General features: G+C 43.3%; 1 protein-coding gene across 1 annotated transcript in view; it reads left to right on the top strand.

The window, feature by feature from the left end:
• The window catches only part of LOC134647555 (NBAS subunit of NRZ tethering complex-like), a 63,671-nt gene that overhangs the window by 19,812 nt on the left and 17,157 nt on the right, over positions 1–26,702 (top strand). The window contains exons 16-37 of the mRNA XM_063501909.1: positions 4–84; positions 1,023–1,251; positions 1,854–2,009; positions 2,600–2,736; positions 3,848–4,024; positions 4,088–4,181; positions 4,220–4,348; positions 4,387–4,529; positions 5,314–5,422; positions 7,061–7,251; positions 12,014–12,126; positions 12,709–12,841; positions 14,889–15,131; positions 15,676–15,790; positions 16,484–16,581; positions 17,178–17,827; positions 18,063–18,262; positions 19,418–19,605; positions 23,989–24,144; positions 24,536–24,696; positions 24,997–25,184; positions 25,824–25,963. Coding sequence (XP_063357979.1) covers positions 4–84; positions 1,023–1,251; positions 1,854–2,009; positions 2,600–2,736; positions 3,848–4,024; positions 4,088–4,181; positions 4,220–4,348; positions 4,387–4,529; positions 5,314–5,422; positions 7,061–7,251; positions 12,014–12,126; positions 12,709–12,841; positions 14,889–15,131; positions 15,676–15,790; positions 16,484–16,581; positions 17,178–17,827; positions 18,063–18,262; positions 19,418–19,605; positions 23,989–24,144; positions 24,536–24,696; positions 24,997–25,184; positions 25,824–25,963 — 3,831 coding nt within the window. The remainder of the gene's footprint in view (positions 1–3; positions 85–1,022; positions 1,252–1,853; positions 2,010–2,599; positions 2,737–3,847; positions 4,025–4,087; positions 4,182–4,219; positions 4,349–4,386; positions 4,530–5,313; positions 5,423–7,060; positions 7,252–12,013; positions 12,127–12,708; positions 12,842–14,888; positions 15,132–15,675; positions 15,791–16,483; positions 16,582–17,177; positions 17,828–18,062; positions 18,263–19,417; positions 19,606–23,988; positions 24,145–24,535; positions 24,697–24,996; positions 25,185–25,823; positions 25,964–26,702) is intronic.

Raw genomic sequence — 26,702 nt, 5'->3', positions numbered from 1 at the left:
TAGATCAATTTGGAGCTCGAACTGGTCTGAAGACAGCACGCCGGACTCCGAAACGGCCGCCGCTGACGACGATATATCCCAGTGGTAATATGTCATCTTCAACCATCACATCGGCACCTTTAAAATTTTACCCAATATACAATTTACTTCTATTAAAACAAATTTTGTCTCTATCTTTAGTCAGTAGTGTTTTTTATGAAACTTTTCTTTTTTAGAGGTATGCAATAAACAGTATATTCTATTCTGAAACACAGGTCTTTACCTAGGTCAGAAGTCAGGGGCTTCAACACCTATCTGTACTTGTTGAAGTGAAAACTTCTTTAGCGGCGCTGTGCATTTTTTGAGGTGGGGAAAAAATGTTAAACTCGAGACAGCGTAAGACGTCCGACGAAGACCGTCTTACGGTCACGTGACCTGATCGAAAAACTGTTACATGTAATGTCATTGAGTTTTTCTTTATTGGTTTAAATGCCATCTATAGTGAGTTTCGCTCTAACTGGTATTAATATAACTCGAGTACTAACAGTGATGCGCTTAGGGGTTTCAAGTAATTAACGCTCAATTATACATAGTGCATTTTGCACTAGTCATTGAGTTTTCACTTGTGCCGGCACTCCCTGAGTGCAACCCGTTGTTTTTTTGTCATTTTTTAGGGTTCCGTACCCAAAGGGTAAAAAACGGGACCCTATTACTAAGACTTCGCTGTCCGTCCGTCCGTCTGTCACCAGGCTGTATCTCACGAACCGCGATAGCTAGACAGTTGAAATTTTCACAGATGATGTATTTCTGTTGCCGCTATAACAACAAATACTAAAAACAGAATAAAATAAAGATTTAAGTGGGGCTCCCATACAACAAACGTGATTTTTGACCGAAGTTAAGCAACGTCGGGCGGGGTCAGTACTTGGATGGGTGACCGTTTTTTTGCTTGTTTTGCTCTATTTTTTGTTGATGGTGCGGAACCCTCCGTGCGCGAGTCCGACTCGCATTTGGCTGGTTTTTTTTAATTCTAAATTTGCCAGGTACGATAAACGCGCGCGTGAGATCGAGGCCAGGAGCGGCCTCGCGTCGCACGCGCTAACCCTCGCCACCCTCGCGGCCGAGGCCGGAGGCGTGCCGGGCCTGGATACCCTCGTGTTCCACCTTCTCACCCTGGATGTCCTGCTGTACGACCTGAACGTGGAGGGCGTGACGCTGGAACACCTGGAGAAGCTCAGCGCGCTGGAGACCTGTGGATTACTCATGAAGATGGTAAGACTAATTGTTAACTTTCAAGTTTTCTGGCACTGTTCATTAATACACCGTTTAAGTATATTTGATTTATATAGATAATTCATAATTCTTATGTATTTTCATATTTTAATGTTCAGGTTTATATAATCCAATTAAGGAAACTGTAAGTCTACAATATTACTAAATGCTATTGTATCCAATGTAGCAATACGAGACTGATTCTAAATAAATAAAATAAAATCAGGCGGCCTAGCCTAGGTGACAATCGCTTGCGCTTCGCCATCGAATCGCTTTGTGACAGTGACAGTTGCGTTTCGATCGCTACGTTGCTCATTTTCTATCGATTTAACTAGATTTAGGTATAAAATTCGACATGTGCATAGAGAAAAAATACATAGATTGCTCACTCCATACATCAGTTTTGGTACCAAAAAGACTATTAATTTCAGTGTCTACATCTATTGTCAAGTAGCAGTACTGTTAGTTCCGCTACTCGATGCTAGATGTAGACACTGAAATTAATAGTCTTTTTGGTACCAAAACTGATGTATGGAGTGAGCACCCTTGTCTTACTATATTTCTCTATGACATGTGTCAACAGCCCTATTTATATTCGACAGTCAACGCCGAAAACTTTCGTGGCGGACCTGAAGCAGTTCGTGATCCCGTTCCTGAAGCGGTACGAGACCCTGACGGAGCGCGCCGACTGCGTGGTTCAAGGGCTCATGGACTATCTGGAGAGCGTCAGTGTGGACGACCTGTCATCTATATTACTGGTACAAACATTATTTTGGAACTTGTACTTGATAAGTCTTATATTTAAGGGTTTAAGGTTTTTAGGGTTCCGTAATACCTCAAAAGGAAAAAAACGGTTCATTTATAAGATCACTCGTGCGTCTGTCTATCTGTCTGACCATTTCCCCCCTTTCATCTCCGAAACTACTCGGGAAAAAATACACAAAATAGTTCTTTACCTATAGATGAAAGAAAAACCTATTAGAGTTAAACCAAGAAAAGTCTGCAGCGATTTTGATAGCCCACGCAGTGCAAGTGTTATTTACACGTCATAAATTTATAGAAGTTTGACATTTAAAATGACACTTGCACTGCGTGGGCTATCAAAATCGCTGCAGACTTTTCTCGGTCTGACTCTAGTCATGTGCAAACAAGCGTGAGTCGGACTTCATTACTTAGTTTTTGTACCGACCCCTACGGGTTTTTTTAATAGACATTTCATTCACGTTCCACATAAAAAATTGGGTAATGTACCCTTGGAACGCGATTCCGACTCGCATTTGGCCGGTTTTTTGGTCTCATTGCATTTAAAATCAATAATCCTACGGTTACACATACGTTTTTTCCATAGGTCCTACAATCTCCGAATGAATTTGAGCTAGACGTCCGCACGCATCTCGACTTGGCCGAGAAGTGCCTGTACGCGTACAACGGGACGGAACAACTGGACAAGGCGTGTGACCTGCTCGACACTATATTAAAGGAAACGTAGGTTCATTACTTCTATTTTCTGTAAACTGTAAATTTCTTGTATTTAGAGAATATTTCCCTGGCCATCTTCAACTTCAACTTCAACTTCAACATTTATTCAGCAAATAGGCTACAAGGGCACTTTTACACGTCAACATTGAATTTACATACAAGCAAAAAAATAATAATAATACATCAACAATTATTAAATACAACTACAGCTACCAAATCAAACTAACGTAATACAATTACTTAGAGATGTATAAGGTATCTTAATGTCGAATTACATAAAAAAAAACTATAATAATAATATTAAAATAAAAACAAAACAGATACATGGAAAAGAAACTAAACTTATTTAGAGGTGTAAATGTCTCTAAGTCATCAAAAAAGAAATCACTGTTCTGCCGCCAGAGTGCAGCACTAGCACCTATAATAACATTCATAACCAGTAACTTATACATACTGCGCCTTAAACTGATTTTTGACAAGGTTTCAAGATAATAAAATATGACAAAGGGCCTATCGGGAAACGCGAAAATCTAAATTTAGTTATCTGCCTCGAATATGCTAGAGCAGCGGTTCTCAATCTTTTTTTTTGACGGAACCCTTTTGGAAAGCGAAATACTTGATGGAACCCTACAATAAAACAATAGTTTTTAGAAGTGTATTTTTTAATTAAATAAGCATAATTCTAAATTCTTGCGGAACCCCTGCAGGGTTCCGCGGAACACACTTTAAGTATGGCTGTGCTGGAGTGATAGAGAGGTTAGATAACAACATTTCGATTTTCTTGTTTCGCGGTAGACCCTCAGATTGTGATGGATTGTGGTAGTGGCGCCCCCTACGCAGAGTTTCGCGTAATACTAATATTCTCCATTGTCAAAACATTCCTCATTTATACCGGATGACTAAAATAATTCGAACTTAATGTCCGAATAATCCTTTAGTGCCACTTGCACCATTCCACCAAACCGGAGTTAACCGGTTAAACCTGGAGTTACCATGGTTACCAGTACAATTTGACACTGGGTTAATGGTTTAACCGCTTAACCCCGGGTTAGTGGGATGGTGTAAGTGGCCCTTAGTAGGTATTTTGTTACCAGGATAAATGTTTATTTCTTTCCAGCGACGGAAGCATCTCCGAAAGCGAGCTAATCCGCCGATGCGCGGAACTAGAGAAGCTAGTGGCCGCTAGCAGCCTCATCAACTGGAGGGGCGTGCGGGTCACCGTTCAGGAGCTGAAGGAGATGGTGCGCGACAAGGACAGGGCGAGGATGCTGCTCGCCAGGGTGGCCAGAGACAAGTGAGTATGACTGTCTGTTTCATTGTAGCGATGCGCGGAACTAGAGAAGCTAGTGGCCGCTAGCAGCCTGATCAACTGGCGGGGCGTGCGGGTCACCGTTCAGGAGCTGAAGGAGATGGTGCGCGACAAGGACAGGGCGAGGATGCTGCTCGCCAGGGTGGCCAGAGACAAGTGAGTGTGTCTGTTTGATTGTAGCGATGCGCGGAACTAGAGAAGCTAGTGGCCGCTAGCAGCCTGATCAACTGGCGGGGCGTGCGGGTCACCGTTCAGGAGCTGAAGGAGATGGTGCGCGACAAGGACAGGGCGAGGATGCTGCTCGCCAGGGTGGCCAGAGACAAGTGAGTGTGTCTGTTTGATTGTAGCGATGCGCGGAACTAGAGAAGCTAGTGGCCGCTAGCAGCCTGATCAACTGGCGGGGCGTGCGGGTCACCGTTCAGGAGCTGAAGGAGATGGTGCGCGACAAGGACAGGGCGAGGATGCTGCTCGCCAGGGTGGCCAGAGACAAGTGAGTGTGTCTGTTTGATTGTAGCGATGGAACTATTCAACTTGAAGATTTTATTTTACTGTATGATTAAATACCCTCCATGTTATTAGTTCTTTCGCTAATTTCATGCAAAATTAAATGTATTTGTGTAGTTTTAAGTTCTCATATAAGTGAATTAATTGTCAAATTCTTAGTGAGAATAAATAATCTTAAACCTAAAAACTCCACTTAACGTCTTAAGCGATTACTTCAAACAGTTCAAACCACTCACTTAACCTACGAAGATGTAGTTACTTGCCTCACTGAAATAGATGCAGCTTTAAAATCTTTTCGACAGTGACAAGAGCTATACCATCGCCCACACTGTTAACTGTACATCGGTGGACCTTATGCCTTTTGTAATAAGGTCTACCGATGTACAGTCACCTGCAATAATATGTTACTCTTCGAAGGCCGCAAAAATATGTGACACGCTCTTACGGCTCTACAAATAAGTACAAAAAGTCGGCTAATTTAAAAAAAAAACCGGCCAAGTGCGAGTCGGACTCGCGTTCCAAGGGTTCCGTACATTAAGTCCGACTCACGCTTGCTTGCACATTTCTAATAGGTTTTCCTTATAGGTAAACAAATATTTTGTGTATTTTTTTCAAAATTTTATACCCAGTAGTTTCGGAGATAAGGGGGGGGGGGGGATAAGGGTTCCGTTTTTCCTTTTGAGGTACGGAACCCACAATTCAACCCACAAACGGAAAATACAATTTTTGTCAAGTAGCTGTGAGTAGAATCTGAAATATTGTTATTTCAGAAACCGCGAAGAGAAATGGACGCAACAGGAGTGGGAGAAACTGCTGAAAGATCTGCTCGAGTTGCAGTCCACTTTACTCACCTGTGTCAGCAAAGAGGAGGTTTATGAGGTTAGATATTCTTACCATCATCATGGACTTTATTTGGAAGAATTTTTCGTTGTTAATAAGGCTTTATCCCATTCCAATATATGTATGTTCTTTTTTAAATTATTGCCTTACCGACATCTTGGTTTTGGTCTCAAAATAAGATTTTTTTTTTGGGGACGGCTTATTTATAATCTTGATTCTGATGAAAAATTGAATGAAATAATCTTAGACGTTACTACGCCCCTGTGACGTGCGATATAGTACTTTTTAGTTTGCAGAATATTTTCTGGTGTTACGATCATTCCGTGTTTGCAAAACGTGTTACACGGATTTTTAACGTGTTAACGTATTTATCGTAATTGAGGTGTATTTTTGGGTTAGAAATGTAAATATGTATCTAATTATCTTTTCGCAAATATTTCTAATAGTATGACGATAGCGTCTCGGCACAGATTATATAATAGTTCTTACGAACAGATACTTATCTCTCAAAGAAAACGCAAATACCTACCGTTTTGATACCTACACTAAAATACAATGGAGTGACCTTCAACGCGCCGCTCCTCGCACTGCGCGCGCCGGCTCAACGCTAGGATTGCCGACGCTTAGAAATTATAAATAAAATACCTACTTAAACAGCGGAGTGAAATAGGATAAAATCTAAAGATAAAATGATGTATTTTATCATTAATTTACAATTGTTTTACATAAAAATGTAATGCATGTTTTTTTCCTTCTCTAAGAGTACTTTCAGCTGTAAAGATAAGAACGTACTGTCGTTAAAATAAACTTTACCTACCAACAAGAACTTAAAAGTTTGCTGCCTAATATATCAATTATGTAGATATCGAACTATATATGTGTCATAATAAACACTACACGTCTAAAGAAATTCAATAGTACTGTGCGAGAGCGCGTGTGGCAACCAACTGGCTTGCTTTTCTACCGTGAACGGGAACAGATTCGTAGGTATAAATCCGAGCTCGCGCGGAGAGTTCCATAGGCCTGGTCTCGGTGAGAAACGCCCAGAGAGTTCGAGCGTGGGTTCCGGGCAGTTATCCGAGGGCCACGGACCTTATGGTTCCTTTTTAGGGTTCCGTACCCAAAGGGTAAAAAACGGAACCCTTATAGATTCGTCATGTCTGTCTGTCTGTCTGTCCGTCTGTCCGTCTGTCTGTCCGTCCGTATGTCACAGCCACTTTTCTCCGAAACTATAAGAACTATACTGTTGAAACTTGGTAAGTAGATGTATTCTGTGAACCGCATTAAGATTTTCACACAAAAATAGAAAAAAAACAATAAATTTTTGGGGTTCCCCATACTTCGAACTGAAACTCAAAAATTTTTTTTTCATCAAACCCATACGTGTGGGGTATCTATGGATAGGTCTTCAAAAATGATATTGAGGTTTCTAATATCATTTTTTTCTAAACTGAATAGTTTGCGCGAGAGACACTTCCAAAGTGGTAAAATGTGTGGGGGGACACACATTTTACCCGTAACTTCTAAAATAAGAGAATGATAAAACTAAAAAAAATATATGATGTACATTACCATGTAAACTTCCACCGAAAATTGGTTTGAACGAGATTTAGTAAGTAGTTTTTTTTTATACGTCATAAATCGCCTAAATACGGAACACTTGGCCGCTTTTTACAGATCTACGCCTCCTCCCTCCTAACGTCGGGCGACGAGGCCAGCATGAAGCTCGCGGCCGCCGTGCTGTCGTGCGGCGGCGCGCCCCCCCGCCTCGTCCCCCCCGCGCGCTCCGCGCAGCTCGCGGCCGCCTGCGCCAGGGAGTACTTCAACTCCAGCGGGGAACTAAGGGAGCCGGCGCTGCAGCGAGCCAAGTCAGTATAGTGTGTGTACTACAGATCTACGCCTCCTCCCTCCTAACGTCGGGCGACGAGGCCAGCATGAAGCTCGCGGCCGCCGTGCTGTCGTGCGGCGGCGCGCCCCCCCGCCTCGTCCCCCCCGCGCGCTCCGCGCAGCTCGCGGCCGCCTGCGCCAGGGAGTACTTCAACTCCAGCGGGGAACTAAGGGAGCCGGCGCTGCAGCGAGCCAAGTCAGTATAGTGTGTGTACTACAGAACTACGCCTCCTTCCTCCTAGTGCCCGGCATCAGACTAGCTTCGACGAGTACTCGACTTCGGCTTCGACAGTCTCGCGGCAAGGTTCTACCCCACACTTGGTGCTCCCCGCGCGCTCCGCACAACTCGCGGCTGCCTGCGCGCGAGTACTTCAAAAACCGTCCTACTGTGAGAACCGGCGTTGCAGCGAGCCAAGTTAGTTTAAAGAGTGGAATAGTACATTATTGCAGAGGCCGGGAAAGGGCAATTCGTGGATGAGTTTCGATTTTGTCGGACGACGCGAAGCGGAGTCCGACAAAGAAGACGAATCCACGAATTGCTATTCCTGCCGAGGCATATATAGTGCTTTTCTCCAAACATGCAAGGAAATAAGGTAAAATAATAATTATTTAAGCATCAAGCATCACTCAAATCGAACCTTCACATCAAAAATGTCAAAAACAATTTCCCTGTTTAATTATTTTTTAAAATTTAAGGGTACAAACTTATTCTGCCAGTCAGTACCATTCAATATTCGTTCATTCAATATATTGTGCAATATAGTTGGTCAAACCAATTTGTCAGTCAGTAAGAACTATACCCATCCTTTACTTTTGGGTGCTAGTACTAGTGTAAGACAAAGATAGTATGATTCTCTCTGTCTATATTTGAAATGAGAAAGTCCTTTGACAAACTATATAAGCTTTATGAACACGGATGAGATCCTTAAAAAAATATAAAAATAATCTTTGATTTTATTAAGCAGTATTCGCACGATCATACACGAGCACAACGGTCTTGTAAGAACGAGACAAGTAAGGTGGTTTATCTTACTATCTCACTTTATCCTATAGCTTGAAATGATAGCTGATCGGGTCGTGTAGACGCGGCTCGCGGCTATAATAATTGGCTGTTTGCGTTTTTTATTTTTAAAAAGTAAAAAACACTACAGTAATAAGTTATTACTGTAGTGTTTTTTTCATTCCCGTCCGCTAGAACAGGACAGCGATAGTTTGATTTTTTTTTAATAGAGTTTGACAATAACGAAGAACTTCCCGTACTATTTTTGCTACAATAAGGTGAACATTTCCGAGCATATTGGAGAAAAATATGCTAAATGACCTTCGAACTGGCGAACGCTCGCCGGAGAACCAATGGACTCCCCAAACTTACTTGGGAAGAGTTTTTGGTGTGCGTGGGATAACCCTTCGAGAGTGACCCTCTGTTGGCCATCATCCCGGACCTTTGGCCGGGGCGCGGCCTTCGGCCTTCGATTACCTTTAGGCGTACCCATCGCATCTTCAGCGCTCTCTCTATTTAGATCTAATAGCACTCGCTAGCGGACCACCATGATAAACATATTAACTCACATTTATATACGGGTCTAACGCGAAATTTATTCGATTACCGATTTATTTACCGACGTTTCGACACAGGTTTCACTGGTCACGGTCGCGGCTAACTGATGTCCCAGCAAAATGTCAAAACAGAGATTTGTGCAACTACCCGACGAAAAGTGTATGAAAAAGTTTGGGGTAAACATCACATTTTCAAACCACCCACTACACATAATGTTAATTATAGTCAATAGTCCGACACGCAACACTCACAATATCCACGCACACGTCCGAAGATAGATCCTTTGGCTTTAACTTTTGTATCACTGGTTCCCAAGTTGGCGATAAGTTGAATCCATCCTCCCTATTAAAATTCCTGGGGTGTTTCTTGATTTCAATTGCTTCTCGCACAACTCGAGGATAATAATGGCGTTCAGTGGAGACAACTTTTGGTCTATGCAACTCAATCCAGTGATTTGTGCCAGATGTAAGAAGATGTTCTGCGATTGCGGATTTGTGTACTTGGCGATTTTTAACTGCCGCTATGTGCTCTTTCACGCTACGTTTAGTTTGTCCAATGTACACACCTGGGAACTTGGGAACCAGTGATACAGAAGTTAAAGCCAAAGGATCTATCTTTGGACGTGTGCGTGTATATTGTGAGTGTTGCGTGTCGGACTATTGACAATAATTAACATTATGTGTAGTGGGTGGTTTGAAAATGTGATGTCTACCCCTGTAGGCACACATGAATGGATAGCTACCTATTTTACCTATATGTAACTTAACATAACCGCGGCTGCGCCCGCGATGGATAAAAAGCTTCAGTCAATAAATTACTAGTTAACGTATCACACGTGTGTTTCACTATCTCCGAACTCTAATTGCAACCTTCAATATTAGGCCTTGAGACTATTAATATACGTACACAGTACATAGTAACGTACAGTGGTGACCCCGACGTGATCGTTGGTAATTCGTCCACCCAACAAGTGTTATCACTAAGGCGAGCCTTAAGGGCTGTTTTCATGCTCTTATGTAGCCTCTCGACGATTCCATTTAAATGCCCTTCTGAGGTTCAAATTTAACACTAAGGTACGCACACCGTAAGTTTTTATCTCGCTGCCATTTGCGGCATATAACTTATATCTAGCACTCACCAACGCTGATGCTGTACGCCTGTTCGACACGGGTAAAACACTCACGTGAGATCCGGTGTCGATAAGAAAGTTTAACCGGCTATTTAAGTCTGTAACACATAGGCGATTGTTCGTTGCGTCGATACACATCTCCGCCTCAGATTGTACCGAATCTAGTTTTCCTTTTTCTTCTGGCCCTCCCAGTAACACGGCTTAACGCACTTCGCGGCTTTCTCCCCATAGCGGAAATGGTAGAAGCATAACCAACCCGGCTTCCGTCCGCTTCTGCTGGCATTCCGCTCTCGCGACCTTGAAGGCTGCCTCCCTGGTGTGGTACTTCTCTGCGGACGCCTTGCCCGCCGTAACTCCGCCACCTCTACTGAGAGTCTATTCAATTTCGCTGTTAAATCTGACGAGGATGACTCCTTGGGTCGCTGTTTTATCGCGTGCTTACTAAGCTTCGTCACCACTAAATTCTGCTTGGCTGTATCTCCCAGACGCTGATTCTCCACCGCCGCTTCAAATTGTAAAAACCAAGACATTCGACATTCGACATTAGACATTCGTTATTCAATTGGAAAATAAGGAAACAATCGTTTCAATCGATAGGTTAAAACCGGCATATGTAATTAACGATATGGAAACTACAGACAAAAATCCTGTAAACAGTTTACCTAACAATTTTAATTGCATACAGAATGATTCCACATTGAATAACAATGACACTTCTTGCAAAATTATACCCGTGAAAACAACGCGCAGTGGACGTGTTGTAAAGAGGCCAGTGCGATTTGCAGATGCAGCGTTATAGCGAGTACAATAACAACGCCTCGATTCTTTAGGTATAATGTTGCAAAAACATAATGTGCGTTAATGTCATAACATACGGTGTATTTTACTATGTTATATGATTTTAGCAATGGAAAAGTATGATTTAGGTTACGAACGTGTAATTTCTTCATAGTAAGATATTTGTATTAGTATATAATATAACGTTTTACATTTTTTTTCTCATTATAAATTTCAATTTGGAACTAGTAACTACTGTTACTATACAGAATTTAAACGCTATTTTGTGTGATACTTGCGAGTAAACTTTGTAAACCTACAACTATGGGTTGGGGACAAAGCAAGGAAGGTGATAAGCTTGGCAGTGTCGTAACCCAAACGCAGACGGTTACAAACGATTTCCAGTATCAACTCAGCACCATCAGTTTGGTACTGGTGGCCATGTCGATAATGTTTGGCGTGATCCTGTTATGTATACTGTGGTATCGCTGCAGGAAGACAGCGAGAAACTGGGTGCAGAGACAGTTAGTGATTAATACCCCGCAACAGGCGGCACCGGGCGCCAGCTATGCATAGCGTTATGCTTACGTATTGTGTGGTGTAGAAACACTAAGTGTTGCTGCAACAGAGTGTTTTTTTTAGTTATAAGGTGTTAGAATTTAAGAGTGTTAATTAAATAAAAAACTTTTAGTATTGTTTTCAATGGTGTCTATTCTCTCGTCATATTTTTTTTGTAAAAAAGGGGAAGGGGGAATGGTGTAGGCACACATGAATGGATAGCTACCTATTTTACCTATATGTAACTTAACATAACCGCGGCTGCGCCCGCGATGGATAAAAAGCTTCAGTCAATAAATTACTAGTTAACGTATCACACGTGTGTTTCACTATCTCCGAACTCTAATTGCAACCTTCAATATTAGGCCTTGAGACTATTAATATACGTACACAGTACATAGTAACGTACAACCCCAAACTTTTTCATACACTTTTCGTCGGGTAGTTGCACAAATCTCTGTTTTGACATTTTGCTGGGACATCAGTTAGCCGCGACCATGACCAGTGAAACCTCTGTCGAAACGTCGGTAAATAAAGGTAATTGAATAAATTTCGCGTTAGACCCTTATATAAATATGAGTTAATATGTGTTCAAAACGCGAAAGTTTTAAATATTATACACCATGATAAACCCTGACAAACCATACATACATTAAATGATAGCAAATACGTTACTTAAAATAATCCTATTTTGAAAGTTTAGTAACATAATTTTCCTCAGGTGCGCTTTGTCCCTGATCCAAGACGAGAACGAAGAGATTCAGAAGGAGCTGGACCTCATCGCTTCGCTGGAGATACTGAGCGCCTTCAACTTGGACATACTTCCTATTCAAGGTTATTAAGCTATCTGACATACTTGCTTATGCCCCACATGATTGGCGCGACAGTATCTCGCGGCGACATAGACTACCCGTCCCTCTTTTATTAACATACTTAGAAAAAGACGGGTATTCTATCTCGCCGTGAGATACTGTCGCGCCAATCATGTGCTAGGGGTGCTGGTCGAAACGTTAAATCGACAGATTATAACTCTTACAGATGGTGCATAATTGTTTTCCATCGTATTTTCTCGGAAATGTTCGTATTTGTCAAGCTACTTCAGTCAACCTCAGTACTTTTTGTACCAAGACTGGCTGAAATTTCACGTTCGTACGTTTCCGTGAAAATACGATGGAAAATAATTATGCACTACATCTGTACGCATCGATGTGTTTTATGTAGAGTCTGTTCGGAAAGAAAAGAGTCGTGGAATGTATGAGGCCCAATACAATCCACGACTCTTCTCTTGCCGAACAGACTATAGCATTGTATAAAGCCATGACGTTTTATACACCTAATTATTAGTTTTCTTTTGGTCAGACAAAGATAATTTTTCATTGTTATATGTTTTTATTAAAAAAAACCTTGTTATTCTAGTTCGCCTGTGCGAAGATAGACTGACGCTGATCGAGAAGTGCCTGCAGTCGGACCCGAACGGGTACATGGCGAGCGGCAAACTGTTGAAGCTAGCTAAATTACTGCGAGTCGCCGGCGACGACGAGCAGGCCAGGTATAGTTTGTAGCTTTCTAGTAGAGCCCGACGGCTAATCCTATTGTCTATTGTTAAGTAAAACCGCACGTGCTACTTACCTGCAAATAATAAATAAATTAAAAATTAAAAAACACGACTGCAGTTTAAAAGACGCACTCTACAATCTCAGAGTCTCTACAAAGAACTTATTTACACTTTTCTATTCCCTTAGCGCAATTTAGAACATATTGGCTTGGTTTGAAAACATGTAAAATATGATTAATATAATACCTATATATAATTTTTTTTATTTATGATCAGCGGTCAAACCACTTCCTGTTAATATCCCAACAATAGGATAATATTTGGTTGTATGAGATTAGCTTTTCTTAACATATTTTGTGAATTCTTACTTTATCAAAATTAGACTTAAACCCTCATATTGTATATATATTTTTGAACGTCTTTCAAAGCGCTTCATTTTGATGCCCTACTCGATGGGTTTGCAAAATATTTTTTTCTAAATGTTGCGTAATATGGCGTATTAAGTCCGCCATATTGTTTTTACAATGACGTCACATAGCCTATGTTACTCGGGATGATATAAGGATTCTAATGATATATCATACATCTTAATCGGTTAAGGCATTCAGAAGTTACGGTGTAACAAAGAAACTTACATACCCACATACAAACATGAACCCTGAAAACAATACACTCCTTTTTTGGGGCAGTCGTGTAAAAAGAGTCTTAATTATTCTATTTGGCACCTGAGCGCGGGCTAGTCCAACGCTCAAAAAACCAGTGTAGGTGCGCTCTCCGATAAGGCGCCTTTGTTACGCATCTCGATGACACATTTTAGACTGGTTCTGTAGCGTTCGACTCGCCGGCACTCAGTAACCGAATTTACTGAGTGCCGGCGAGTTGAACGGACCACACACATCCTAACAAAATATTTATGCATTAGTCCATTTTGAATCTTATTGCAATTTTCATAAGAGTTGTAATTCAATTACCTGGGTAAAGTGAACGAATGATTTTTTATGCAGGTGGTTGCGGCACGTGCCACGAGTGGTTTTATACTTAACAATAGACAATAGGATTAGGCGTCGGGCTCTATTAGAAAGCTACAAACTATAATTATATATGTACAAGTTTTGGATGCTGTAGTGTTTGTGTTATTGAGCTATATAGCGAGAGCCGTCGGTGCGAGCGGACGTGTCGATCCCAGCTACTGGTGACGTAACGAGCCATATACTTGTCTCTGTGTGTGTGAGCACTACAGACGCCACGGGAAATTAAATAAGGACGCTAATTAGGAAGAATTTCGTACATTGATCCGTTACTCGCTATCTCTATCGCACGTTCGTAATAATTATATTGTCGTTCCGCCCACGTCGGTAGTCAACGCTACTGAATTTGTAGCAAAGAGAATTTAGTATAGAGGCGTATCGTCAAAGTATATTTTGTAATACTAATAACAGTAATTTGACTGCCATCTTTTGACACAGAATTGAAACTTTTAGGACGCCGCCTGACTGATCTTCGTTCGTTAAAATTGTTGAATGTCAAACGGTGTCGCCATCTACACGAGTATAGGCATAGATAAATATAGTAAGACAAGAGTGCTCATTCCATACATCAGTTAGACTAATAATTTCAGTGTCTATCTCAACAGCATAAGACTTTCCGGTCGGTGTTACATCTATTGTCAAGTAGCAGTACTGATAGTTCCGCTACTCGATGCTAGATGCTAAGTTTTTTTGGTACTAAAACTATGTATGTATAATAACTAAGCAATCTATGTATTTTTTTCTCTATGGTATAGGTCAAAGGTTTGGCGTCATTTTTTCAAGGTTAACATTTTTTTGATATTCGGGGGCGCACGTTTTCTTCTTAGATATTATTTATATTTACATATTTATACGGAGGAATAGGGAACAGATTTATATATATTTTTGATCCTTTTCCTCAGGTTCCGCGTTAATTTCGAGTCGAATCGCTTCTTACGAAAGCTCAATCTAATTCCAACTTTAACCCAAAGGGGGAAGGTCGAAAGTCGGTTAATAGACGCATAACTCCCTAGGGAAGGTCTGGTCCTGCAGCGGGTAGCGGCGGCGGCCATCGCGGCGGGCTCGGGCGGGCTGGCGGCGGCGACGTGCGCAGCGCGCCGCCTCGCCGCGCTGCGCTGCGCTCCCGCCGCGCCGCTGCTCGCGCATATAGCGAGGCAGGCCCGGGCACACGCCGACACTGACGCCAGGAGGGACCTGTATGCGGCCGCGGCCACCTTTGCCGATCCTAAAGACATTGAACAGATTCTGAGAGATAGGTGAGTCTTTGGATGTGGTTCCCGAATTCGCCCGGGCTCCGACCCGCCTAACTAAAACTGCCAAATTGGGACCGTCATAAAAAGAGGGGGCGTAACATATTATTTATAACGCTCCGATGCCCTAATAATTTCGGGGCCCCCCCTCAATATTCGCTCTCGATGGGTCACAACCTATAAGTTTAAGAAATGTTGTTTTATAAAACAAAAACATTTTAATTTCATTTACTCATTTCGATATCGATCAGAACTAACGGCTAAACCTTATATGCTAATTGGCATTATATTACTTAGTGTCTAACATGCTTAATTTCTTTTTAGTAGAAAACAAAAAATACAATACGTAGTTGGAAAACGAACGAAGTCATTCATTGCAATAAATCTTATGCTGTACAGTGGGAAAAAACTAATACATATTAATATGTAACCATGTCCCTGCAGCCGCCCCCCTCCTAACTCATTTAGCGAGAAGTATTCAAGAAGAAAGAAAAATTTAAATGAACATAAACAAAAACTTAAGTGGACTATTTTACACCCGTTCTTTTAGATTGTCTTTGGAGCTGGAGGGTATGCAGCGCACGGCGGCGGCGGTGCGCGACCACGCGAGCCTCGCGGACCGCGCGCCCTCTACCGACGACGAATTTGCTGACGCTATCACCACGGTCAGCCTCGACCTTGTATCTTACAAGTTACAACAACTTCACAAAGTAGTCTAGTTAGTCTATCTTGTATAACAACAAAAGCGCTGAAAATTTGTTGTACGAAAAAGTTACGATGTTGATATAACAAACACTCCCCAGTTGATTTTAATCAATTTCAAATTCTGAAAACGTCCGCTATCGATTTTTAAGTATAATAATAAGCTACATGACTAATATTCATTTATGGTATCAATCGATCGGGTTTGTTTTTAGGATCACATGTCTATATGGGACCCATTGCATTAAAGTAACACAAAAGTCAGAAATTGTAGTCAAAGGTCGACAGTCGCACTTCACTCGCGAAACGCCCTATACAAAACGGCCAAGGGCCGTGACGTCATCGCCCATCTTGTAGTATGGACAAAACAAGAACATTGCGTTATTGTCGGTGAAATATTGCGTTTATGTATATAGTTGCTATATAATATTTTTTTGGATAAAATGTAAGGAATCGAATGGTACCCTTACTTTTATCGTTTTTGGAAGTTTAAAAAAAACTTATATTTTGTAACTTTCAGCTCCTGTATTTTTGTAACATTTCCATATTTTATTTTAATATCCAGATTATTGTGATAAATTGCTTGTTTGCTATCTATTTTACTAGATTTTGTTATAAAATTCAACATGTGTCATCCCTATTTTGTGTGTTTGTAGCCCGTCATTGAGAAAAAGGACCTGGTGGCTCCGGTCGAGAAAAAGGTGCCCCTTTTCAACTATCTGCTGGACACGTTCCAGAACAAGTTCTCCGGGGGGTAAGGCTCCATCCTGTTTGTTGATCTTTCGTAATGAAAAACTGAAACATGTCGCGTGGAAGAGTTCGAGTTGAACTCCAGAGATCTTCATTAGCAGTTTCACTTCAGTGATTTTTTTAGGGTTCCGTACCCAAAGGGTAAAAACGATAGAGTAAAAAGGGTAGACAGTTGAAATTGCCACAGATTATAGAATAGAATAGAATAGAAATAATTTATTCGTGAGCACAAACACTAACTAGAAAATTATACATAACAGAGAATAAAAGGATAAAGTGCCACGAAATGGTCTCACCTCAGCATGTTGTATGTATTTCTGTCGCCGCTATAACAACAAATACTAAAAAAAATATTTGTACGAAACCATCGGTGGGCGAGTCCGACTCGCACTCTTCCGGTTTTTGTATTCCGATAGAAATGCACAATTTGTTGTAACAAATACTTTCTTAATCTGTATCACCGTCTTAAAGAGAATAAGGAAAAAAGAATATCCCTATTATGTTGTGAGTTTTTTTTTGAACATCCATGTCCGATAATCGCAGACGACATTCGAAAACTCTTTATAAAACAATAAATTTCATAACTCCATTTGTTTCCAGCGACACAAAGTCCCAACCGATCGACGCATCCGACCACTCCATCTACTGCCAGGAGTTCTACCGCACCCTCTACCCCGAGTTCAAGACACCGCACGACTACAACTACACCGCGTTCAGCGCCCCCAGCCCGCTCGAGCAGAGCCCGGCTCAGGCCGTGCTCAAGTGGTACTACGTGCAGAACTGTCTGGACAACTGCACGCCCCATCTAGAGGGGGAAGGTATACATGTTCATATATTATTGCACCCTGTACGGACACAAGACGCCCCCAGCCCGCTCGAGCAGAGCCCGGCCCAGGCCGTGCTCAAGTGGTACTACGTGCAGAACTGTCTGGACAACTGCACGCCCCATCTAGAGGGGGAAGGTATACATGTTCATATATTATTGCACCCTGTACGGACACAAGACGCCCCCAGCCCGCTCGAGCAGAGCCCGGCTCAGGCCGTGCTCAAGTGGTACTACGTGCAGAACTGTCTGGACAACTGCACGCCCCATCTAGAGGGGGAAGGTATACATGTTCATATATTATTGCACCCTGTACGGACACAAGACGCCCCCAGCCCGCTCGAGCAGAGCCCGGCTCAGGCCGTGCTCAAGTGGTACTACGTGCAGAACTGTCTGGACAACTGCACGCCCCATCTAGAGGGGGAAGGTATACATGTACAAGTACAGAAGACTCACTCTCTAACAAAACGCGTCTGTTACGATCAGCACAGATATGGTCGCTAGGTGGCGACAGCGCCACTCGCGGCTTATGGCTTTCCCCAAAATTGGGGCCGAACGGATGTACTTTTAGCTACCTGTAGCAAAACGATGAAATCGCGGAGTGAGACACGCCTGCCCTCGGTTAACAATCTACTTATTAATACTTATCATGTTCTCCACAGTGGTCCAAAAGGTAGCCTCGGAGCTGGTGAGCAAGGACACGGCGCTGAGCGTGGCGTGCCTGCTGCGCTGCGCGCGCGACGCGCGGCTGTGGCAGCTGCGCCACTCGCGCGCCGCCGTCAGCGCCGCCCTGTACGCTAATGTACTAGAATGTTCCGCGCCTGAGCTCAGGGACAACGTGTACCTCACCAAACCGAAGCAGGTTAGTTGAGACAGGCGGGGCTCACTCCGCGCGTCGCTACGAGTACATGAGACCCACACCAATGTTGGTGTCTAGCCATAGTGGTTGCCGCGCACCGCTCCGGAACGGACGCTTGCTCGCGCTTGCGTTGGCGGTCGTATCTGTCGTGATAGACGCGATTTGTTAGAGAGTGAACATTCTGTACTATTATTATTTTATTGTATTATTTATTTTTGAATATGATGTGTACACCCATATGATATTGATTTATAATTTATTGTGCTGACAATTATATTTATTTTATTTTGATCTCGCTTTGACATTTATATTAATCTTTTGTTATTTAAATAATTTTAATGTTACCTAGTCATTATTTTCTAGTTCCATAATATTATTTGCATGAAATGTTGTATTTTGATTAATTTATTTATGCAATAATTATGCTTTCAAATATAATTGTGCATGATAAGTAAATATTATAAAACAATCGTACGCCTACAGGCAAAACATAGTGTTCCACAACATGTATATTTTCTAAGACCTAATTATTGTACCTATGTTTTACGAATAAATGATTTATGATTTATGATTTATGTTTACGGCTTTACTACGGGAGTGCGACACACGCTTGTGCGAAGTATTGTTAGTGCGACGTATGATTAGGCGATGTACGATTGTACGACATGTCATTTGTGGGAACTATTGTTCGTGCGAAACATTATTAGGCGATGCACGACTATACGATGTGCCGTTTGAGCGAATCATCGTGTGTGCGAAATATAAATCAATAGGTAGATTAGGTTCGTTAGGTAGCTTCAGATGCCCGAAGGGCAAAGCGCCCAGAAATAGGAGCCCGTAAGTAAGTAAGTACTGAGACCGTGTTAAAAATAAATTACTCGTAGACCCACAAATACTGTCGTGCACTAGAAGTATTGTCGAGCCGTAGTATGTCGCACAATTTAACTTCGATCAAAAATACTGCCTGACTATAGTTTGGTCGAATAGTGATATGTCGCACAATATCACTTCGCAGAATTGCAGTGTCGTTAAAAAAATTATGTCGCACAATCGTGCATCGCACACTTGGGGTCGCGCTTATGTAATAATCCCTATGTTTACACTTGACTGTACCATAAATAAATAGACCTAAGACTCATGTAGTCTATTCCACTACAGCTAGCCCGGATGACTCTCGAAGGCCAAAACGCGTCGGACGAACAAATGGAAGTGATCCGCCGTTGCCTCGCCAAGCTGAGCGGGTGTAGCGAAGTGGACCAGATCAGGGCACTCGGCCTCCATGTCAACGGGCTACTGTTCTCGGCCGACCCTGACTACAGGCAGGAGATCGTCTACAGACTCGCCAGGTAATATACCACAGCTGAACGACTCTAGATGGCCATATCAGAGGAAATGGAACTGATCCGCTGTTGCCTCGCCAAGCTGAGCGGGTGTAGCGAAGTGGACCAGATCAGGGCACTCGGCCTCCATGTCAACGGGCTACTGTTCTCGGCCGACCCTGACTACAGGCAGGAGATCGTCTACAGACTCGCCAGGTAATATACCACAGCTGAACGACTCTAGATGGCCATATCAGAGGAAATGGAACTGATCCGCTGTTGCCTCGCCAAGCTGAGCGGGTGTAGCGAAGTGGACCAGATCAGGGCACTCGGCCTCCATGTCAACGGGCTACTGTTCTCGGCCGACCCTGACTACAGGCAGGAGATCGTCTACAGACTCGCCAGGTAATATACCACAGCTGAACGACTCTAGATGGCCATATCAGAGGAAATGGAACTGATCCGCTGTTGCCTCGCCAAGCTGAGCGGGTGTAGCGAAGTGGACCAGATCAGGGCACTCGGCCTCCATGTCAACGGGCTACTGTTCTCGGCCGACCCTGACTACAGGCAGGAGATCGTCTACAGACTCGCCAGGTAATATACCACAGCTGAACGACTCTAGATGGCCATATCAGAGGAAATGGAAGTGTTCCGCCGTTGCCTCGCCAAGCTGAGCGGGTGTAGCGAAGTGGACCAGATCAGGGCACTCGGCCTCCATGTCAACGGGCTACTGTTCTCGGCCGACCCTGACTACAGGCAGGAGATCGTCTACAGACTCGCCAGGTAATATACCACAGCTGAACGACTCTAGATGGCCATATCAGAGGAAATGGAACTGATCCGCTGTTGCCTCGCCAAGCTGAGCGGGTGTAGCGAAGTGGACCAGATCAGGGCACTCGGCCTCCATGTCAACGGGCTACTGTTCTTGGCCGACCCTGACTACAGGCAGGAGATCGTCTACAGACTCGCCAGGTAATATACCACAGCTGAACGACTCTAGATGGCCATATCAGAGGAAATGGAAGTGTTCCGCCGTTGCCTCGCCAAGCTGAGCGGGTGTAGCGAAGTGGACCAGATCAGGGCACTCGGCCTCCATGTCAACGGGCTACTGTTCTCGGCCGACCCTGACTACAGGCAGGAGATCGTCTACAGACTCGCCAGGTAATATACCACAGCTGAACGACTCTAGATGGCCATATCAGAGGAAATGGAACTGATCCGCTGTTGCCTCGCCAAGCTGAGCGGGTGTAGCGAAGTGGACCAGATCAGGGCACTCGGCCTCCATGTCAACGGGCTACTGTTCTCGGCCGACCCTGACTACAGGCAGGAGATCGTCTACAGACTCGCCAGGTAATATACCACAGCTGAACGACTCTAGATGGCCATATCAGAGGAAATGGAACTGATCCGCTGTTGCCTCGCCAAGCTGAGCGGGTGTAGCGAAGTGGACCAGATCAGGGCACTCGGCCTCCATGTCAACGGGCTACTGTTCTCGGCCGACCCTGACTACAGGCAGGAGATCGTCTACAGACTCGCCAGGTAATATACCACAGCTGAACGACTCTAGATGGCCATATCAGAGGAAATGGAACTGATCCGCTGTTGCCTCGCCAAGCTGAGCGGGTGTAGCGAAGTGGACCAGATCAGGGCACTCGGCCTCCATGTCAACGGGCTACTGTTCTCGGCCGACCCTGACTACAGGCAGGAGATCGTCTACAGACTCGCCAGGTAATATACCACAGCTGAACGACTCTAGATGGCCATATCAGAGGAAATGGAACTGATCCGCTGTTGCCTCGCCAAGCTGAGCGGGTGTAGCGAAGTGGACCAGATCAGGGCACTCGGCCTCCATGTCAACGGGCTACTGTTCTCGGCCGACCCTGACTACAGGCAGGAGATCGTCTACAGACTCGCCAGGTAATATACCACAGCTGAACGACTCTAGATGGCCATATCAGAGGAAATGGAACTGATCCGCTGTTGCCTCGCCAAGCTGAGCGGGTGTAGCGAAGTGGACCAGATCAGGGCACTCGGCCTCCATGTCAACGGGCTACTGTTCTCGGCCGACCCTGACTACAGGCAGGAGATCGTCTACAGACTCGCCAGGTAATATACCATATAGCTGAACCACTCTAGATGGCCATATCAGAGGAAATGGAAGTGATCCGCTGTTGCCTCGCCAAGCTGAGCGGGTGTAGCGAAGTACTACTACTCCACCTCTACTACATCTCAAAAAGAATAGAATCTTTTAGGGTTACTTAGTCAAGGACAGTTTTTTACACGTCTAATATGAACACAGACAAGACATCCTCTAGACTGAGCATAGTAACGCTACCCACAAATATACACCGTATATTAGTTTTACTCCATCTTCGAGTCAAAGTGTCAGAATCCCGTGCCGTGATTGGTCCGTGTCTTTGAACGGACCAATCACGGCACGGGATTCGCTCACCTCGTCCCCCCGCAGCCCCGTATTTTTGGCAGCATCGGTTTCATGAAATAATTGCTCTAAACTCAGTCTAGAGGATTCCTAGTCTATGCCGCTGGATATACGCCTTTTTAGGGTTCCGTACCTCAAAAGGCAAAAACGGAACCCTTATAGGATCACTCGTGCGTCTGTCTTGTCTGTCTGTCCGACCACAAATATACTGGATCTAAAGTTTTGAAAAAAAAAAATCACAAAATAGATCTTTACCTACTTATAGATGACAGGAAAACCTATTAGAAATGCGCAGTCAAGCGTGAGTCGGACTTAATTACTCAGTTTTTGATCCGACCCCTACGGTTTTTTTTAAAGACATTTCATTCACGTTCCACATAAAAAAAATACATTATTAAAAATTGAGTAATATACGGAACCCTTGGAACGCGAGTCCAGTCCGACTCGCACTTGACCGGTTTTTATAACCCGACAATATATAAAAATAAGTTTATGTCAAGTCGGTATAACATTGGTTAAGTGCAGTTTCATTTTTGATTGCGTAAAAGTTCTCAATTTAATTATAACCCGTGGGCAAGATGCATGTAACTGCATCGAAATATCAGGAGCTCGAAAATAATACAAAAGGTAATCCCGGTCGAAATAATAAGTGTAGTAAAACTAACAGTGAATCATTCAAAACTGTGGTTCTTATAGTTGGTTTTTTTAGCATTAGAAAGAACTTGCAAGAAGGTAAGCGATCTTGACATGTCTTTTAATTGAAAAACGCTTTTTAAAATCAAAAACTATTACTTATGAAAGCAGAAGAATATAAATAATTGTATTAGATTTATAATTGTTACATATTTGCCGTAACTTATTTTTAAAATGTGTTTTTCAATTAAAAGACACATCAAGATTGTTTACCTTATTTCTAATGCTAAAAAAAAACGAACTATAAGAATCAATATTTTTATTTTTATTACTAGACATAGGTACTCTTACGTTATATATCGTTAGACGAATGCCTAAGGCGTGTAAACCCAGAATGATAAAATAAAAATATTCACTCCAATAGGGATGTTGACATGAATCGCGAATATATAATATGTTATGTTTTTACCATAGCAGGGAATATTAGAACGCGGAAAATCATATTTTGCAAGTGTAAATATGCGTAATAAATCAATTAAAAATAATCAAAAGTATTTAAAATAATGCCCAGTATCACGTGACTGCAAACGCCAATCGGAGCGCGTGACGTAATCACAGTGGAATCACCAAAGACAAGTTATAAAACCTGCCTAAATGTCTACAGATTATCGTACCGAAACGCGATCTTGGTGCGATGCGGCGCACGAATCGATAGTGTGTAAGGTGGTGCGTTAAGGACGCAGCTATAAGTTAGAGCGAGAAAGAAGGTCGCCGTCCGATGCGGTAGTGTGTTAAAGCTTTAAAAAAAATTGTCAGTTGCCATATAAAGAATTTAAAAAAATTACTGACAGCAGTTTGTTTAAAACGCCGTTACGTCATCAAGGTCACGTGACAGTTTGAAGCGTTTAGGCGCGAAATTTAAACACGAAACTTATTATACATGTTTTTTTATTCAAAATTAATGAATATATTTTTTTTATATTTTTTTCTGTAATTATTACGTGTCTATCTACAAAATGAAACCAGTTCCAAAAAATTGTCAACATCCCTATTTATAAGGTTCGGTAGCTTAGTTGATCAAGGGGTAGCTATACTGTCTTGAGTGCCAATCTTGCCCTAGGTGGTGAATTATTCTAATTCACCTATACTTTCTAAGACTTGAGCTTTTAAGAATCAAATATCTTTTACCCAAAACACTGTTTGCACGGGAAAACCAATGGATTCAGTTACTTAACAAAGACGTGACGACTTTCGGCGTGGCGTGACTTGAAGTCGTGAGTGTGAAGTGTATTATTTTAAGCTGGTAATCGACATTTTCCTAAAATGTTTGTTCCCAGATCGCCAAACCCCGAGCACCTAGAACTAGCATGTTCCCTGGCGTCAAAGTACGACATGGACGCCCTGGAAGTGTGGATGCAGCACGCAGAAAGCGACCCTACGCTGTCGAGCTTAATGTCGACTTTACCTTGCAGCGACGCTACTACTCATACTCGGTGAGGAGACCGTTTTTTGAGAGAGCTCTAAGCTATTTTTCTTGTTATAATTTTCAATAATATCATATGTTGAATGTGAAATTTTCCATATCATATTTTTCATACAATAACATAATAGTTATTTATGATACAAGTGCGAGTTACCTATTCGCACCTGTACCTATCGTAAAACGTTTTACAGTACTTAAGTCCCTTTAAATTTTCTCTTTGTAGTTACGCTTCGTATAGCACATTAGTAATCGAGCACCAGATCAACCAGATGTATGTACCGTAAAATAATATAAGGCTCAGTGCATGAAGTTCATCACATAATATGAAAAAGTTGTATACTCTACTTTCGACATTATGTTAATCTTTATTTCCTTGTTACGTATCTCAACTCGGCTTCCAGCATCCGCGAAGGCCTCTGGCCGAAGATCATCGGCTCCAATCACCACGCTTTAATCAACTTCTTCACCATCCTGAAGGGAGTTGATGAGAAACCCCCGCTGTGGGGCCTCACGGCCGCCGAACACATCAAACTTCTGAAGAAAGTCAAGGCTGCTTCTAACGGTAACATCTTACATTTGTAGCTCTATGAGCTGTAGAATGGCTGTAGACCTCGCGTAATCCATTCATCCGTTTTTTTGCTTCAATCCTATGGCGTGGGATGTCGTTGGATAGTTCTTTCAAAACGAATAGGGGTCTTCAACAAAAGTTTTTCGATTCAAAAGGTGGGGGCACCTTTTTATATATTATTTATGTATTTGTATATTATATACATATATCGTTCTCTGGGACTTAGTCAATCTTTGTTAGAATGTCCTATAATATTTATTTATTATTTATTTAACTTATTGTACACTGTTTCAGAGTTGGACTACAAGATCCTCTTAGAGCCCGCCTCCGAAGCCGAGTTCACCTCCCACATACTATCCGTGATGCGTCCCGAAACCGCCGGCATGGTCACCAAGCTACTGCGGACGTTGCCCCCGGCCTGCCATCTCCCTCTACCGGTGCACACGCTCTACACCATGTGGCTCACTAACTACTTCTTCAGTGTGAGTACAGTTCACTATATACGGCATGGTCACCAAGCTACTGCGGACGCTGCCCCCGGCCTGCCATCTCCCTCTACCGGTGCACACGCTCTACACCATGTGGCTCACTAACTACTTCTTCAGTGTGAGTACAGTTCAGTATACACGGCATGGTCACCAAGCTACTGCGGACGTTGCCCCCGGCCTTCCATCTCCCTCTACCGGTGCACACGCTCTACACCATGTGGCTCACTAACTACTTCTTCAGTGTGAGTACAGTTCAGTATACACGGCATGGTCACCAAGCTACTGCGGACGCTGCCCCCGGCCTGCCATCTCCCTCTACTGGTGCACACGCTCTACACCATGTGGCTCACTAACTACTTCTTCAGTGTGAGTATTATTTCGTGGACATAAGAAGGCCTCTTTTCGAGTACGCTACTTGTCCACAATCAAATGAGTAAGTCAGAATTTATACTGTTGTGAGACATACTAACATTGATTAATTTTACGGTTTAGACACTTTAGACTCTACTCAAAATAGACCTAGGTTCTCCAGAACATGTCGCGCGAGTGACTAAAAACAAGTGAGTCTAAACCGTAAAAGTATTCTAAGAGTGAGTGAGAGTTGATTTCGCATTAATATAGTATTGTCCATAGGAGCCAAGTAACGGATCGTCGAGCAACAAGAAATGGATGCAGCGTTACCGGCAGTGCGCCAGCTACTTCAACAAGCTGGCCAAGAAGGAACTGCTGCGGTTCCTCGCAGACACCTGCTTCAGCGAGCAGGCGTTACAGACGTGTGTATATGTGTCTTACAGCATCTAGAAATGGCTGCAGCGTTACCGGCAGTGCGCCAGCTACAACAAGCTCGCCAAGAAGGAACTGCTGCGGTTCCTCGCAGACACCTGCTTCAGCGAGCAGGCGTTACAGACGTGTGTATATGTGTCTTACAGCATCTAGAAATGGCTGCAGCGTTACCGGCAGTGCGCCAGCTACAACAAGCTCGCCAAGAAGGAACTGCTGCGGTTCCTCGCAGACACCTGCTTCAGCGAGCAGGCGTTACAGACGTGTGTATATGTGTCTTACAGCATCTAGAAATGGATACAGCGTTACCGGCAGTGCGCCAGCTACTTCAACAAGCTGGCCAAGAAGGAACTGCTGCGGTTCCTCGCAGACACCTGCTTCAGCGAGCAGGCGTTACAGACGTGTGTATATGTGTCTTACAGCATCTAGAAATGGATACAGCGTTACCGGCAGTGCGCCAGCTACTTCAACAAGCTGGCCAAGAAGGAACTGCTGCGGTTCCTCGCAGACACCTGCTTCAGCGAGCAGGCGTTACAGACGTGTGTATATGTGTCTTACAGCATCTAGAAATGGCTGCAGCGTTACCGGCAGTGCGCCAGCTACTTCAACAAGCTGGCCAAGAAGGAACTGCTGCGGTTCCTCGCAGACACCTGCTTCAGCGAGCAGGCGTTACAGACGTGTGTATATGTGTCTTACAGCATCTAGAAATGGCTGCAGCGTTACCGGCAGTGC

The sequence above is a fragment of the Cydia amplana genome, chromosome 4 (genome assembly GCF_948474715.1).
Source record: "Cydia amplana chromosome 4, ilCydAmpl1.1, whole genome shotgun sequence".
NCBI lineage: Eukaryota > Metazoa > Arthropoda > Insecta > Lepidoptera > Tortricidae > Cydia > Cydia amplana.
Note: the sequence above shows the minus strand (reverse complement) of the source record. Positions and strands in the feature narration are given on the sequence as shown.